The 17,761-nt window shown below is 45.9% G+C and overlaps 1 protein-coding gene across 1 annotated transcript in view; it reads right to left on the bottom strand.

The window, feature by feature from the left end:
* The window catches only part of FRMD4A (FERM domain containing 4A), a gene marked incomplete at its 5' end in the record, with an annotated part of 169,301 nt that overhangs the window by 53,986 nt on the left and 97,554 nt on the right, over positions 1-17,761 (bottom strand). Inside the window, 2 exons of the mRNA XM_083366245.1 lie at positions 5,118-5,256; positions 13,276-13,352. Coding sequence (XP_083222371.1) covers positions 5,118-5,256; positions 13,276-13,352 — 216 coding nt within the window. The remainder of the gene's footprint in view (positions 1-5,117; positions 5,257-13,275; positions 13,353-17,761) is intronic.

The following is a 17,761-nucleotide window of genomic DNA, read 5'->3' as shown; positions in this document are numbered from 1 at the left end:
CTGGAAAAAGCCACTTACGGCCACTGCAGCATTCCAAGAGTCACATGACAAAAATTGGGCGCTTGGCAACCGGCCTGTATTTATGACGGTTGCCGCATCCTGCGGCCAGGTGGTCGCCGTTTCTGACTTCCCCGGCAAAGTCAATGGACGAAGCCGGATTCCCCTAATGACTACATGATTCACTTAAAAAAGGGCAGTGACTCGCTTAACAACTGGGATGAAATAGGTCACAAACAACTTAAACAACTGCTAAGCGGGGCTGGGTTTGGACCAGAGACTACCAGGAAAACACAACCGTCCTGAAAGAAGGAAGTGGGTGATGCAGAGTTCTGGAGGGTTCCTGGACATCTGAGGCAAGGTGTCTATACAGGCAGTCCTCAACTTACAACCGTTCATTTAGTGACCGTTACAACAGCACTGAAAAAAAGGGATTTATTACCATTTTTCACACTTACGACCGTTGCAGCATCCCCACGATCCCGTGATCAAAATTCAACCACTTGGCAAGTGAGTCATATTTACAACAGTTGCAGTTTCCCGGGGTCACATGATCCCCTTTTGAGACCTTCTTACAAATAAGGCCAAGGGGAAAGCCAGCTTCACTTAACAACCGTGTGACTCACTTAGCAACTGCAGAGATTCACTTAACAAATACGGCAAGAAATGTTGTTTAAAAAAAGGACAAAAGTCACGTAACGAATGTCTCACTTGGCAACAGAAATATTGGACTCAATTGTGGCCGTAGGTCGAGGACCACCTGTATATCTCAAAGATCGTCAAACGAACGGGGGGGGGGGGGGAAAGCTTGAAAGATTTAGCCAAACTATCAATATGAAGAGTGGATTAAAATTAAGAGATCCCTCCGTCTTGTACTATACGTGGTCAAGGAATCCAATGACAACTGAATTCAAGAATTATTTCTTTTATAAAAAAAAGTTTTATTGATTTTCTAATTTTACATTTAAGTATGTAAAAAGCAATGTGGCAGCTGAGTTAATCGATAATTCAGTAACATACAAGTATCTTTAGTACGAGTCCCAAACTACTAATTAAATATTCCTTCTCTTTTCCCTTTAGTATTTACTGTCTCATGTTAACTAATACGATTCTTATTATATCAATTAAACAAAAATAACATTTTTACATTTATCAATAATTTTTAGCTTATACATAGCCCGGTTATTTTAACATTCAGTCTTTATAGACAATCAATCCCCTAATTAGTTTTTCCCAATTTTTAGTTTCCCGTTAATGCTTAACATTTAACATTTAATATTTATAATTTCCAAGTTTTAAGTAACCAAAGTTCCCTTTTATCACAATTCATCACAAAGTCTAATATTCAGGATACACATCTTATCTGTTTGAATATATTCTATTTCTCCCCATCTTACATCAACTAATTAATAATAACAGTATAACATTCTTATTTTCTATTAATTTCCAAATGTCTTAAAATTTAATAACCAAAATTTCTCCTGTTTCAACATTAAATATTTCCTCTCTTTTTCTCTTGATGTCTACTATCTCATATTTAAGCTAGTACTAGAAATAGAATATATTTCTATTAACAGTTGATTTGTGAACAATAGCTTTTGATGTTTAAATCAGCTATAAATAATTATGCCTGTGGTAATTACCTAGGTTCTTTATTACAGCAAAAATTCTCATTCCTCCCAATTCATACTGGAAAAAACCCCCTCCTGGCTGTGCTATCAGAGGTTTATTTTGGCTTTAGCTAAACAAATGCCATTGCAAACATTCTAGGAACCCCAACCTGATCTCAATTATAAACACCACCTTTGACAAAAAAAGCCAGTAAAAAGGAAAGGAATTTCCTTCCCACATGGATCAGTTCATTAGCCGGATGATGGAGTCAATGTGATTAATGGTGGATTAGGAGACCCTTTTGAAACCTGAACCTTCAAATAAGCCATTTCAATTATTTTCAGAGCAAAATGGTTTCCTTCAGTATTGGGGCACCTATAAATCTCATTCTCCATCCCCGGATTCAGACTTCTCTCATTCAAAAAAATATTTAAAATATTTGAAAACAAGCCTGCCAAGCTCCCTTTCTGAAGCACTGCATGAAAACGAGCTTCCAGCCAGTTTTATTTTAAAAACCTACAAAGGATTCCCAGTCCTGAGTACATCATTTCTGACGGGACTGTTCATAGTGAAAAGTTTAGTCTCCCATAAGAAAGAAGCTTATAATAGGCAATTCTTATAATTGCCAATTCCCTGAGTCCTTAGGGAGAAGGGTGGCATATAAATTTAATAAATCCTAATCCTAATCCTAAAACTCATACCGTATTTCTGAGTTAGCTTTAAGATTACCTTTATTTCCTAAAAAATAGGAGTCTGAAAATGAACTTCTGAAAGCCAAAGGAGAAAAAAAGTACTATGTATGCATTTCCTACCAAAAGAACAAACATATATATGCTTTTGAATATATAACCGGCAATATTAAATCTGCTTTATTAGATTATCAGTGATCTCTTTACTCCATGTTCTAAATTAAACTCAACATGATTAAGGTAGTGAGTAAATTGAAGATATTCATAATTGGCTGCAATAAATCTCTCGAGTCTGAATTCACCGATGTTGCTATTATTTTTTTTTTAAAAAAATGGCTAAGCTTCTTAGAAAGGAGACATCCAAACGCTGGAAATTCAGATGTCAGAGGAAGAGGTTTATGATATGAGACTGTAGGTCAGGCATGTCAAACTCGCGACGTCATGTGACGTCGCATGTGTCTCAACGTTTTCCCCATCACCGGCAATGGGGTGGGCGCGGCTTCATCGTGACACATCTGGCCCGCGGGCCAGCAGTTTGACATGCCTGCTGTAGGTTGACTGACTGACTTGATTGTAAATTCAAAGCACTCTTCAAGCTTCATTTGGAGAAAAAAAAATGCTTTGGGAGATTCTGTAAATACACTGAGCATTTTTCAGCCCACACCTTGAGCTGGGTTCCTGCATTTCCTAAAGTCCAAACGACATTTTCTAAATAATTTTGGAGGCCTGGACCACCCAGCCAAATTCATGTGGCTGTATTTCTTAAAAAAAAAACAACAGGCAAGAACCAAATCCCTGAAGGTGACAAGAAGATCCATCAAAACACAAGGGCAAAGCCACTTCTGAAGGAAAGAAACATCACTCACGGTCGCTGTGTTGAGCCAATAACTTCTGATACTCTTTCTAAAACAAGACAGAAGCCACATTTGCAGGATCTCCATGGTGGGGAGGAGGGGGTCTCCACCCAGAGTCCCATAAAATTAAACATGAGGCGGAGAAAAGCAGGTTCACCCCAAAGGCAAACATTCAGATTGTTTAAAAGACTCTCAAGTGGGCAGATCCTGACATAAACAGGATTAGCCAAATCAATTTACAAGATTCAGAGCCAAAGCCTGCTTACATTTTTCTGAGGGTCTGAACGACCACAGGAATCCCTGAGGAGTGATTAAACTTCTTTTTAAATCTTTGCTCAGAGGAAAGAAGGAACAGAGAAGGCTTCACAATAGTAATTGTCTGTGTGGAGATTGTCGGTCATCCAGGTCATGGTTGTCCCAAAGGACTTTCTTCAAAAGGCAACTGGACTTTGTTTTTCCCTGAAGAGGTTTCGCTTCTCATCCAAGAAGCTTCTTCAGTTCTTGCATCCTCCCACCAGGCAAGCCCAAAAAACACAGTGGCTGGAGACTATCAAACCTGACACCAGCCAGAGCTCCAGAACAACTCAAAGTAGTAGTGCAAGATCGGAAGATGTGGAAAAACCTGGCCCATAGAATCATCAAGAAGAGATGGAGATGTTTGAACAAGCCAGCCGTGTGCGGCGGCAGCCCCGAAAGCTAATACAATCATCCTTGGTTGCATAAACAGAGGCGCAGAATCAAAATCACGTGAAGTATTAATACTGCTTTATAAAGCCTTAGTAAGGCCACACCTGGAATACTGCATCCAGTTTTGGGTCACCACGTTACAAAAAAGATCTTGAGACTTTGGAAAAAGGGCAAAGAAGAGCAACTAAGATGATTTAAAGGCCTGGAGACTAAAACATGCAAAGAACCGGTTGCAGGAATTGGCTATGGCTAGTCTAGAGAAAAGAAGGAGTGTGTGTGTGTGTGTGTGTGTGTGTGTGTGTGTGTGTGTAGAAACAGGACAGCAGTGTTCCAGTATTTGAAAGGCTGCCACAGAGAGGAGGGGGTCAACCTCCTCCAAAGCACCTGAAGGCAGGACAAGAAGCAACAGATGGAAACTAACCAAGGAGAGAAGCAACCTGGAATTAAGGAGAAACTTCCTAACGAGGACAATTAACCAGTGGAACAGAAGTTGCCTTCAGAAATTGTGGGTACTTCATCAGTGGAGGTTTTTAAGCAGAGACTGGACAGCCACTTGTCTGCAATGGTATAGAGCAGCGATGGCGAACCTTTTAGAGACCGAGTGCCCAAACTGCAACCCGAAACCCACTTATGTGTCGTTCGGGTGTCAGGTGGGTGTGGCCTATTGGGTGGGCGTGGCTGTGGTGGTAACGGCAGACTGGGCGGGACTAAAAAGTTTAACCCACCAATTCCAACTTTGCTAGATCTTTTTTTCCCCCCGCGAGAAGCTGAAATTGATTGATTGAGCCTTTTTTTTTTGCAGACGGCGGCGGAGGCCTATAAGCGAAAAGGTTTTATAAAACCCAGCTGAAGGCCTAGGACTGGGGCGACGGCACGCGTGCCCACAGAGAGGGCTTTGCGTGCCACCTGTGGCACGCGTGCCATAGGTTTGCCACCACGGGTGTAAAGTCTCACCTGGCTGAACAGAGAGTTGGACTGGAAGACCTCGGAGGTCCTTTACCAACTCTATTCTGATTGATTGAATGGATAACATCATCGTCAGAATGGCCGTGTTAGACCACAGTTATCGAAAAATTAGAAGGTATGCAGTGCGACTTTTTCAGACTAAAACTTCTATTAAACCCTTCCTTAATGCCTCTCAATAAAATGTATTGCTCTGAAAAGGTCCTTCTCCATCCCTTCTTATTCCATTTTCTTCCAAGGATATCCGGTTAGAAGAAGGTCAACATAAGAGTCCACACTCAGCGGTTCACTTCCCTCTGCCGCTTATGGTGCTTACCTTGCTCTGCTTTCTGTCCAGGTAAAATTGATGTTGACTAATGGCCATAGCCCAGATGGACTTGATCAAGGCAGGGCAGGCGTACCAAGTATGCACAGCAATTCCACTATGCCCGAAAGTCCTCCTGGTCACCGATGCTCTAGATGGACAGGAAAAAAGCAGCGTCAAAGGAGAAAGTGACATGCATTTTTCTTACTGTAAGCCAGCGGCAGGCAACCTTGGCTCTTTTGTGACTCGTGGACTTCAACTCCCAGAATTCCTGAGCCAGCATGGCTCAGCTTGGAAACCTCTCCCTTTTCCCTCAGCGTGGCTGGCTCAGGAATTCTGGGAGTTGAAGTCCACAAGTCATAAAACGGCCTAGGCCAGGGGTAGGCAATCTTGGCTCTTTTGTGACTGGTTGGCTTCAACGCCCAGAATTCCTGAGCCAGCATGGCTCAGCTTGGAAACCTCTCCCTTTCCCCTCAGCGTGGCTGGCTCAGGAATTCTGGGAGTTGAAGTCCACGAGTCATAAAGCGGCCTAGGCCTAGGCCAGGGGTAGGCAACCTTGGCTCTTTTGTGACTCGTGGACTTCAACTCCCAGAATTCCTGAGCCAGCATGGCTCAGCTTGGAAACCTCTCCCTTCCCCCTCAGCGTGGCTGGCTCAGGAATTCTGGGAGTTGAAGTCCACGAGTCATAATAGAGCCCAGGTTCCCTACCCCTGCTGTAGGACATCATTTTGATTGCCATTACAGGTAGTCCTCGACTTACAACAGTTCATTTAGTGACCGTTCAAAGTTACGACGTCCCTGAAAAAAAGTGACCTGCGACCCATTTTTCACACTTAACGATTGTGGCAGCATCCCCATGGGTCACGTGAACAAAATTCAGACCCTTGGCAACAGATCTATATTGATGACAGTCGCAGCATCCTGGGGTCACGCGATCCCCTTTTGCGACCTCCTGACTAGCCAAGTCAATGGAGGAAGCCGGATTCCCTTAACAACCCTCTTACTGACTTAATAACTGCAGTGATTCACTTTACAACGGTGGCGAGGAAGGTGGTAAAATGGGGCAAAATTCACTTAACAACCGTCTCGCTTTGCAGTTGAAATTTTGAGGTCAGTTGCGGTCGTAAGGCGAGGAATGCCTGCATTAACTTTAAGGGCATTCATTTCCCCTATGAATTTGCTCCTAGATCCTTCTTGCTCTCTCCTAAGTCTTTTATGCATCTACATGGAAAAACTTTGCTAGAGATAATTTTAATAACAGGCCATACCTAAAAACAGCATGGTTGCGACTGCTTGACTTCCAACTGGCAGTCATTAAGCAATTCATCTTAAAATACCATCTCTTTTGGCTAAAAGCCTAGAATCTTAACTATGTTCTTGGCTGGATCCAGATTTCCTAGTTGGCAGTTACATCGTGGCTAAACTTTTTCTTTTTTAATTATTGGATTAATTATGTCAACGCATTCTATGTTGATGTTAATATAATTTGGTATTCAAAAGCAAGGCGGAAGTTTAAAATTCTGCACAATTAAATGGCTTCTTGACATGGAATATGGATATTTTTTTTCCTGGATCAACAAGATGACATGGAAAATTCCAAGATTCTAAGTAGGCTAGGTTTTTGGTTATTATTGTGGTAGCAGAATTCAGTTGTTGCCTTTCCCCAAAAGGAAACACTGTTGTTATGAATATCTAACATTGTGAAGTTTCCCAAACTCAGAAATTGCTTTGCTGGTAAATATCACTGGCTATTGTGAATTACACCCTTTAAATGGAAGAAAATTCTTGCTCAAGGTGTTCCTGCTTAGCTATACTAAACTCCAAAAAACTTAATTTCCCAGTGTGGCTGATCTAAGGGGTAAATTTCTAATAGTGCATGATATAAAGTAGAAATTCAAACAGTTTAGGATTTTTTTTGTGATGGACAGGAACTTACACCAGTTTGAAGATGTATATATCTTTTCCTAGTTATACAGGTCATCCTTGACTTACAACAGTTCATTGAGTGACCGTTCAAAGTTACAATGGTACTGATAAAAGTGACTTATGACCGTTTTTTCACACTTATGACCGTTGCAGCCATCCCTGCGGTCACATGATCAAAATTCCAACCCTTGGCAACTGACTTGTACTTATGACAGTTGCTGTGTCCTGGGGTCATGTGATCCCCTTTTGCGACCTTCTGGCAAGCAAAGTCAAGGGGGAAGCCAGATTCCCTTAACAACTAAACAACTGCAGTGATTCACTTAACAACTGTGCCGAGAAAGGTCATAAAAGGGGCAAAACTCACTGCACAAATGTCTCAGTTAGCAACAAAAAACTTTTGAGCTCAATTGTGGTCGTAAGTTGAGAGCTACCTGTAAATTTGATGGATGCACCGTATTCTTTTTCTTCCCCAATGTGGACAATAGGTTCAATTTAATTCCTACATAATGCTCTTTTAAAAGTCAGTTCCTATCCAGGTGTCTGTTTTCCCAACCAAATAAAATCCACTGAGATGGGGAAATGGAAAGCCAAGCCACCTCAAACAGCACAGAGCATCCCAAGTAAATTGTTTGCTCGTTTCCAAGGCAAGAAAATAAACACAACTCGGGAGCCTTAAGCCCCAACACAAAGCTCGACTTAAGCGATTCCTTCTCATCTGCCTTGTATGTTTTCTTTCATCTGAATTTCTGCGGATGGTCACTGGCGAACAGCACGGAAGGGCAGCATTTTTGGAATTCTGACTGGAAGGAATTTGGCTGTCCCAAATAAATTTAGCTACTACCATCTCGAAGATCATGTACTTGCCACACTGTGCAAAAGGTCTTATGGGTTTTAAAAGGCCACCACCCAAGACGATTAGGCGAAGGTAAATCGGGATCTCCGAATTGCTAAACGCAAACTGAGAAAGCGGCGTTTCTCAAGGTTAGCAACTATAAGATGAGTGGACTTCAACTCCCAGAATCCCCCAGCCCACCATCTTAAAGTTGCTAACCTTGAGAAATACTGCATCCAATTTACAAAAGTCAGAGGGTGGGTATTAAGAGCAGAGTGGGGGCCTAGTGGTGAAGATGCTCGCCTCCCATTCAGAAGGCTCAGAGTTCAGTCCCAGGTAGCGGCAGATGTTTCTGTCTTGAGGCACAAAGAGAAATTATCTGATGGATCCAATCTGAGTTTTGGACTCCATCTTCAGGGAACTTTTCTCTAGCAGTGTGTGTGTGTGCTGTTCTATCTGTGGTGTTTACAGTGCCTGTTGTAAGTGGCTTTTTAGATGCCATACACAACAGGCACTATAAAACCACACACACAACAGCACACACTTTGCTGGAGAGAAGTTCTCTGAGGATGGGCTCCAACACGACTCCAAAAGCTTGAAAGACGAAGGCTCTGGTCCCAGTGACTGACCCAGATTGGATCCTGTAACTTCATCCTGGGACACATTCGCGAGAAAGTATCTGCTGTGAACTCTGCATAGGCGTCGGGAAGGGCATCTAGCCAGTAAATGCTCAGCTCCATCCAGTTATCTCGAATGAAGGGGATTACAGGTTCATAAAACGGGAGTTAGAAGAAGGTGAGTTTTAAAAGGAAGATGAAAGGTTGCTGTGCCAACATAAACATATTGTCTTCCAAGAAAAATGAGCTGATTAATTCATGCAAATGAGCCCCTACACCTTGTTCATTTGCATAACTCTTTTTCTGCCAGAAGGAGAAGGGAGGAACCGAAAACCTAAATGCTGAATTCTTACTGTGCCAAAATCCAGGGGTTGGGAAATTCACCTGACTTCATCCAATGCTCAACTTATAACTATTCATTTAATGACCGTCCGAAGTTACAATGAGACTGAAAAAAAGTGGATCATAACTTGCACTTATGACTGTCCCGGCATCCCCCTGGTCAAGTGGTCAATGAATGGGCACTAGGCAACCAGCAAGCACTTATAACGGTTGCAGCGTCCCAAAGTCATGTAATTTCCATTTGCCCCCTTCCCAGTCAGCTATTTAACAAGCAAAGTCAGCGGGGGTGGGGGGTGGGGGGGAGACAGATTTATTTAATGATCATCTGATTTACTTAACAACTGCAGTGATTGGTTTAATAACTGTGGCCAAAAAGGTCACAGAGGTAATCCTTGACTTACAATAATTCATTTTACTGACCGTTTGAAGTTACAACAGGACTGAAAAAAGTGACTTATCACCGTTTTTCACACTTAACGACTGTTGAAGCTTCCTCACGGGTCATGTGATCAAAATTTAGACTCTTGGCCATTGATTCGCATTTATGACAGTCGCAGCCTCCTGGGATCACGTGATCCCCCTTTTGCGGCCGTCTGACCAGCAAAGTCAACCCTAACCCTAACCTTAACCCTAACCATGTTGCTAATTCATCTAACAACTACGTTGCAGTAATTCGCTTAACAACGGTGGCAAGAAAGATAGTAAAACAGGGCAAAGCTCATTTCACAAAGGCCTCGCTTAGCACAAGAAATTGGGGGCTCAAGTGTGGTCGTACATCGAGGACCACATGTAGTTGGGCACAATTCACTTAACAACTGCCTTGATTAGCGATGGAAACTGTGCTCACAATTATAATTGTAAGCCAAGGAGTGCCTGTAATCTACTAGGTAGGAAGATAACAGGGAGTGAGATCAATTCAAGCACAGCTAGCCAAGTAGGACTGGATCAGTTTAGTTCAGTGATGGCAAAACTTTTAGAGACTGAGTGCCCCGAAGCAGCCCCCCCTGCCCCCGCCCGCCCCTCCTCAGGACCACCCACCACCTCCATGGCCCGCTGCAATTACCCAGGCGGTCCAGCAGTGCCATGGCAGCCATGCCCTCTGCCTGCACCCCGCAGCATCATCTGCGTGTGATGGGGCACGAGGGCGGAGTATTGTTCCTGCTGCCATGTCCTTGGTTGCGCTGCTGTGTGCAGGCCGCGCCTGGGGTCGACTTTCCTCCCGGGGGGCTGCTGGGGAGGAGGGGGCTGCAGGGGGGAGGCAGGGCTGGGGCAATGGCGTGTGTGCCCACAGAGAGGGCTCTGAGTGGCCCCCTCTGACACACGTGCCACAGGTTCGCCACCACTGGTTTAGTCCTTCCGTGGGAGGACACCGGAAAATCTCAAGAGTCGAGGAAAATCCCCAAAGTCAAAAGCAAATCCTTTCCCAAAAAAGCCCAGATGGACAGGCCTAGAACAAGGGTAGGCAACCTTGGCTCTTTTATGACTCGTAGACTTCAACTCCCAGAATTCCTGAGCCAGCATGGCTCAGCTTGGAAACCTCTCCCTTTTCCCTCAGCATGGCTGGCTCAGGAATTCTGGGAGTTGAAGTCCACGAGTCATAAAGCGGCCTAGGCCTAGACCAGGGGTAGGCAACCTTGGTTCTTTTATGACTCATGGACTTGCAATTTCCAGAATTCCTGAGCCAGCATGGCTCAGCTTGGAAACCTCTCGCTTTTCCCTCAGCGTGGCTGGCTCAGGAATTCTGGGAGTTGAAGTCTACGAGTCATAAAAGAGCCAAGGTTGCCTATCCCTGCTGTAGGACATCATTTTGCTTGCCGTTACAGGTAGTCCTTGACTTACAATAGTAGATCAGGGGTAGGCAACCTTGGCAACCTTCGTGGACTTCAACTCCCAGAATTCCTGAGCCAGCCGTGCTGAGGGGAAAGTGAGAGGTTTCCAAGATGAGCCATGCTGGCTCAGGAATTCTGGGAGTTGAAGTCCACGAGTCATAAAAGAGCCACGGTTGCCTACCCCTGGCCTAGGTCATCAAAGGGAGGCCGAGTTTGCTGAAACTTGCCTGTCCTTTCCTTACGCTTGTTCATTCAACCGGGATTGCACAGGAATGTTTTCCGCATGGATTTGGGCCAAGGTCAACATTTCGGAGAGACAGAGTTACAACGAGAATGTAATTAAAAGCGCACTGGATCTGCAACAATTGCTTCTCACAGTTTCAATCCCGAGCCTGTTGCAGAAATTTAGGCCACACCAATACGGGACTCCCTTTTCACTCACACCAGCAGCTGTGAAAGTCATTATAAGTTGACAGCCGGCCAAGAACAAGCACAGCCATACAAGTCACACATGATAATGCCTCTTTTTGGGGGGCTAAAAAACTACAGAAAAAGTTCTGGGTGCCAAAACTGAAGCCGATGTCCCCTTGGCAGGCTCCGATAGGCAATTCTTCAAATTTTCACAGAAGGAGATTTGATGATTATGAACTGGTTTGCACCAAAGATGGGATACCTGTCATATAAGTGGCTACTTAAATGGGGGGGGGATACCTTGTACAGCTAGTCCTTGATTTACAACATTCGCTTAGTGACTGTTCAATGTTACAACCGCAGGGGGGAAAAACCTGACACAACCGTTTCCCACTCTTACGTCCCTTGCGGCATCCTCTGTGGTCACGAGATCAAAATTCAGAGACGCTTGGCAACTGACTCACACTTATGACGGTCGCAGTGTCCCGGGATCAGAGAAGGTCAAGGAAAGTCCGTGGGGAAGCCGGATTCACTTAACAACCATGTTACTAACTTAGCAACTGCAGGGTTTCACTTAACAAAGGTCGTAAAATGACACAGGTCGTAAAATGAGACAAAATGCACTTAACAACTCTCTTGCTTAGTGACAGAAATTTTGAACTCCATTCTGATCGTAAGTCGAGGACTACCTTGTTAACAATTTGTGAGAAAGTGCCAACACCAAAGTCGTGACTGCAATTTTTTTTTTTAAAAAAAATCCCATATGCGTTTTTATTGCATTATCTGATTCCGCTGGCCAAGAGTGGACTTGCTGTTTATGTTATCTGGACAGAAAGTAAGCATTGATGAAGAATAAAAGCTAGAACCGATATAAAAGGGCATGGTGCAATAGTAACACATACTAAATAGTAGCAATTAAATTAAAAGTAAAGGGCGTGTGGCTTTAATAACACATAGTAATAATGCTTCCAGATCAATGTTAATTAATGTTCAAAATGCAATTTTTTTAAAAAAAAAAATACACGCAGGGTGGGAACCACGGGATTGAAGTTACTTGTGGAAGATCACCAGCTTTAAATAAAATGCACTTAGGGTGTCACAACTCTTAGGACTGAAACTCATCCTGGCCATTGTTCAGTAAGCCCAAACAATTCCATAATTTTTTTTTAAAATTCCATTTACCGGTATATCCCGCCCTTTCTCCGAAGACTCAGGGCGGCTTACAAGCATAGCAGTAGCCTTCATTCTATGTATATGCCTGCTTATTAGGGCTTTCACACACACCCCAAGCGGCATTATTACAAAGTCAGCTTAATTGCCCCCAACAATCTGGGTCCTCATTTTACCTACCTGGGAAGGATGGAAGGCTGAGTCAACCTTGAGCCTGGTGGGATTGCAGCAGAGGGCATAAAATACTGTCTGGAAATTCTCGGGAGAGGCTTACATCCGTCCCCCGTATCTTGAGTTAGCCCAGGATTACTGTCCTGAAGGCTTTGTCCAGGAGTAAACTGGGACAACTGGGATGGTGTGGTAGGATGGAGGGTTTGTTGTCACTGTGTGTTGGGGGGGGGGAGAGAGAGCACCCGGGGGGCGGGGGGGGGGGAGGAGGCTCAGCTAATCTCAATGTACACATGTTGTACTTTGACAAGAAAGGCTTATTTATTTTTTAATACTGTTTTAAACTTGGGCTAAATATTTAATCGTTTTTTAACTTTTGTATTCCGTTTTTTATATTTATCGCCCTGTACACCGCCCTGAGTCCTTCGGGAGAAGGGCGGTATAAAAATATAATTAATAAATAAATAAATAAATAAATAAATAAATAAATAAATAAATTTATTTATTTATTTATTTATTTATTAATTAATTAAACTCCAGTCACCTTGAAGGAATGCCAGCAATTGCCCGAGATTAGAGAGAGCTTTGGGGGGGGGGGGGAAGAAACCCATTTGCAACCGGGCGCCCGCGGGCTACGCCAACCGGACTCATTCCCCCCACGGGCTTTTCACCGACCCCGAAACTCTTCCCTTTCTCCGCTTCCTTATCCCTCTCGGGCTTCGTGGCTCCAGCCCACCCTCCGGGGATTCGCGCAGCCAGCCCCCCACGCGTGAAATGCACGGAAGCTTATCCCAGCCGTGCCTGGATGCGCCCGGCCGCCCCTCCTGCTCGTGCCTGCCTCCCTCCCTCCCTCCCTCCGGCCGGCCTCTTCTTACCTGCGTGGGTCATGCACCTCCACGGAAAACTTCTTCTCGCGGAAGTAGAGGTTCTCCAGCTGGCGCCATTGGAAGATCTGCGCGGGGGAGAGAAAGAAGCGGGCTGAGAGGTGTGTGTGTCGTGGGGGGGGAGGCCGCCCTTGTCCTGCCCTGCCCCGGCTGCGAGGCGCTCCGGAGAGGCGGGCAAGGCCAGGCGGGGCCGGCCCCTTTGCGGGGGGAGCCGGGGAGCCGTTCCCACGCGGGCCGGTGGGTGGGAGGGCGGGCGGTCCTTCCCCGCCTCCTTCCGCAGCGCTTCGGGCTCTCCCGCCGGCTTGCTCCGAGCGGAGGAAGGCGAGGAAGGAAGGAAGGAAGGAGCCGGCTGCTTTCTGCCTCGGCTCCTTGGTTCTTGCGCCCTCCACGGACGGGCTCCGCGCGGGAGTGTCCCACGGGGAGACCCAGAGAGAGAGAGAGAGAGAGAGAGAACCCGGCTCCTTCCTCCCCGCGTGGAGCCCAAATCCATATATATATATTTTTTTGGACCGGGGGAGGGGGGGAGCTTCTCGATAAACGAAAAGCGCTCCGAGCGTTGGGTCGACTCTCGGAACACCCGGGAGAAGGCGACACGCGTGTGTCCCCAAAGTTTGCTTTTTCTCTGGAAAAAAAATAATAATAATCCAGCGCTTAAGAAGTAAAAATCTCCACCTTAGTTTCTAAGGACTTCGGGGGGCATTGCAGTTTTTCTGGCTCCCCGTGGAAATGGCTTAATCTCCTTCCCTCCCTCCCTCCCTCCCTCCTTCCTTTCTTCCCTCCCTCCCTCCCTCCATCTCTCTCTCTCTCTCTCTCTCTCTCTCTCTCTCTGAGTTCCCAATCAAGCCTGTCGTTTTGAGGGTTTTTCTGGCTCCCCTGGAAAATGGCTTAATCTCCTTCCCTCCCTCCTTCCTTTCTTCCCCCCCCTCCCTCCTTCTCTCTCTCTCTCTCTCTCTTTCACTCTCTCTCTCTCTCTCTCTCTCTCTCTGAGTTCCCAATCAAGCCTGTCGTTTTGAGGGTTTCCTCGTGGTCTCCCATCCAGGTGCCAAGTAATTCCCTCCCCCCCATCAACCAGAAAGCTGGGTTCTCTTGAGTTTAGGGGGATTTGCTGGGGAATTCTGGGCGTTGAAGTCTTACAAATCTTTAAAAAAAAAACATCCTCCAGAAGATAACAAGCGGATGGTTCCCCGCTAAGAGCGGCCTGGGATGGTGAGAGACACAACACTGCAAGGACACTGGGGTCCTCCTTCCTATACAGGCCTTCCGAATGCAAGGAAATGTTGGTAGCTCCGTGTTGAATTGTGGGGGTCCTTGGTGTTCCTAGACACAAGCTAAGTGCAAAAACCCTAGAGCAGGGGTGTCAAACTCAATTTCATTGAGGGCCGCATCAGCATTGGGGTTGCCCTCAGGGGGCCGGGTGGGTATGGCCAGGATGGGCGTGGCCTACTAGGTGGGCGTGGCTAGAGTGCATATGGCCTACTGGGTGGGCGTGGCCAGCTCTACATCAAGTGTGCCTATGGGGGCCTGGGCAGGAGTGGGACAGATCTGAGGGTCTCTGGCAGAAGGAGGGTCTCTGGGCCAGGGCCAAGGCAGCGGGGGCTGTTCCCTCACTGTTTCCAGGATGGCTTTGCGGGCCGCATGAAACCACTTCGTGGGCCGGATCCGGGCCCCGGGCCTTGTGTTTGATATGTCTGCCCTAGAGGATTCCTGGAAGCCTGGCAATTCAGACAAATCTCCCATCAACAGGGACATGGAGATACAAACAAGATCTACATACCATTCAAAAGGGACAATCGAAAAGCCAAAAGGGGGACAAAAAGACCCAAATACCTCCTGCTCAGCAATCAACACCCAGGTAAGCAGAGAAAGGGATGCGGTGGCTTAGTGGGTTAGGATGCTGAGCTTGTCGATCAGAAGGTCGGCAGTTTGGCGGGTCGAATCCCTAGTGCCGCGTAACAGATGAGCGCCTGTTAACTCGTCCCTGCTTCTGCCAACCTAGCAGTTCGAAAGCACGTAAAAATGCAAGTAGAAAAATAGGGACCGCTACGGTGGGAAGGTAACAGCGTTCCGTGCGCCTTTGGCGTCTAGTCATGCCGGCCACATGACCACGGAGACGTCCTCGGACAAGCACTGGCTCTTTGGCTTTGAAACGGAGATGAGCACCGGCCCCTAGAGTCGGAAACGACTAGCACGCATGTGCGGGGGAACCTTTACCTTTTACCTTTAAGCAGAGAATAACACCAAGCAGCAAACAATTCCACAGTCAAAAAACTGCCAACTCAGTAAAGAACAGCCTAATTAACAAACCGCCTCTCCCTTCTGGCACTGATGATGTTGTTTCATCATGCTACCTTGGAGTCCTACGGTAGTGGACAATCACTTAAACATAAGCCAGTCGTGTGCGGCGGCAGCCCAAAAAACCAACACAATCCTGGGTTGCATAAACAGAGGCACAGAATCAAGATCGTGTGAAGTATTAATACTGCTTTATAGAGCCTTAGTACGGCCACACCTGGAATCCTGCATCCAGTTTTGGTCACCACATTACAACAACAACAAAAAAAGATGTCGAGGCTTTGGAAAAAGTGCAGAGAAGAGCAACTAGGATGATTAATGGCCTGGAGACTAAAACATGTGAAGAGCGATTGCAGGAATTGGGTATGGCCAGTCTAGAGAAAAGAAGGACTAGGGGGAACATGATAGCAATATTCCAGTATTTAAGGGGCTGCTGCAAAGAGGAGGGGGTCAACTTATTTCCCAAAGCACCTGAAGGCAGGACAAGAAACAATGGTTGGAAACTGATCAAAGAGAGAAGCAACCTAGAATAAAGGAGAAACTTTCTGACAGTGAGGACAATTAACCAGCGGAACAGCTTGCCTCCAGAAATAGCGGGTGCCCCATTACTGGAGGTTTTTATTTATTTATTTATTTATTATTTATTAATTTTATTTGTATACCGCCCTTCTCCCGGAGGACTCAGGGCGGTGAACAGGGCAGTACATGTTAAAAGACAGAATACAAAAATTAAAAGAGATTAAACATAGTGCCCACAACTCTTACAATAGGTTAAAACACATTAAAAGTAGTAAAACCCAACCCCATCCCATCAGGCCAGGCCAGCTTGTTCGAAGAGATAAGTCTTTAGATTGCGCCGGAAGGAGCGGAGGTCGGGTGCCATCCGGAGCTCAACCGGAAGATGGTTCCATAAATCCGGCGCACCCACAGAGAACGCTCTCTACCTGGGGGCCACCAGTCGGCATTCTTTGACCGGTGGCACCCTGAGGAGGCCCTCTCTGTGGGAGCGTACTGGGCGGAGGGAAGTTGATGCTGGCCGCAGGTGCTCCCTAAGGTATTCCGGACCCATGCCATGTAGGGCTTTGTAGGTCATTACCATTTATGAAGAGACTAGACAGCCACTTGTTTGAAATAGTATAGGGTCTCCTGTTTGAGCAGGGGGTTGGAATAGAAGACCTCCAAGGTCCCCTTCCAGCTCTATTTTGATTGAAACCTAGTTGGGCAATGAAGCATCTGCAAGAAAACAACTAAACTCAGCATCAAGGATCCCAAAGTCGTTGTCGTCGTCGTTGTTCTCCTCCTCCTCCTCCCCATTTCTCCTTTTCTACAACTCCCTACTACCGGTAGAATGAGTTGGGCAAGGAACAACCCAACAGGCCATCCTGCTAAATAGGCAGTTTCCATTTCAGTGGCTTGTAACTGCTGCTTGAAAATGTTTAACCCATCGATGATTTTCCCCTGTTCCTGTTTGGCGATCTCACTCTTAATTATCTAACCCACCATGGTTGTAATTTGTCCACAAGTCTCAAATGTCTGTGGAGATTCTCCGTCGCCCGGTTTGTGGTTGTCCCGAAGGTGCTTTTTTTTTTTTTCTTCAAAAAGGCAACTGGATTTTCTTGGTTTTTTCCTTGAAGACGTTTTGCTTCACATCCGGGAAGCTTCTTCAGTTCTGATGGAAGTCTTCTGTTCTGACAGAACTGAAGGAGCTTCTTGGAGGAGAAGCGAAATGTCTTCAAGGAAAAAACAAAAGGCCAGTTGCCTTTGGAAAAAGCACCGTTGGCACGCAAGTCTTAAAAGTTGCCAAGGCTGGACACCCCTGCTCTAAAAGGCCCGTGCAATATTTCACAGTCCTCCTCATTCTTCTTCAGTGGAATTTTGGACTGTTGCCCCCCAATCCTGCCCGGATATCTAGGAGAGCAGCTAATGGTATAGCTCAGGGGTAGGCAACCTTGGCTCTTTTATGACTTGTGGACTTCAACTCCCAGAATTCCTGAGCCAGCCACGCTGAGGGAAAAGGGAGAGGTTTCCAAGCTGAACCATGCTGCCTCAGGAATTCTGGGAGTTGAAGTCCACCAGTCATAAAAGAGCCGTGGTTGCCTACCCCTGGTATACGTGTACCAAGGCAGTTTCCTTTACTTCAGCCATGTCTGAAAGGTCAAATGAAAACCCTGGTTGTGACTTTCTT

This window comes from Vipera ursinii (assembly GCF_947247035.1).
Source record: "Vipera ursinii genome assembly, chromosome: 6".
Classification (NCBI taxonomy): domain Eukaryota; kingdom Metazoa; phylum Chordata; class Lepidosauria; order Squamata; family Viperidae; genus Vipera; species Vipera ursinii.
Note: the sequence above shows the minus strand (reverse complement) of the source record. Positions and strands in the feature narration are given on the sequence as shown.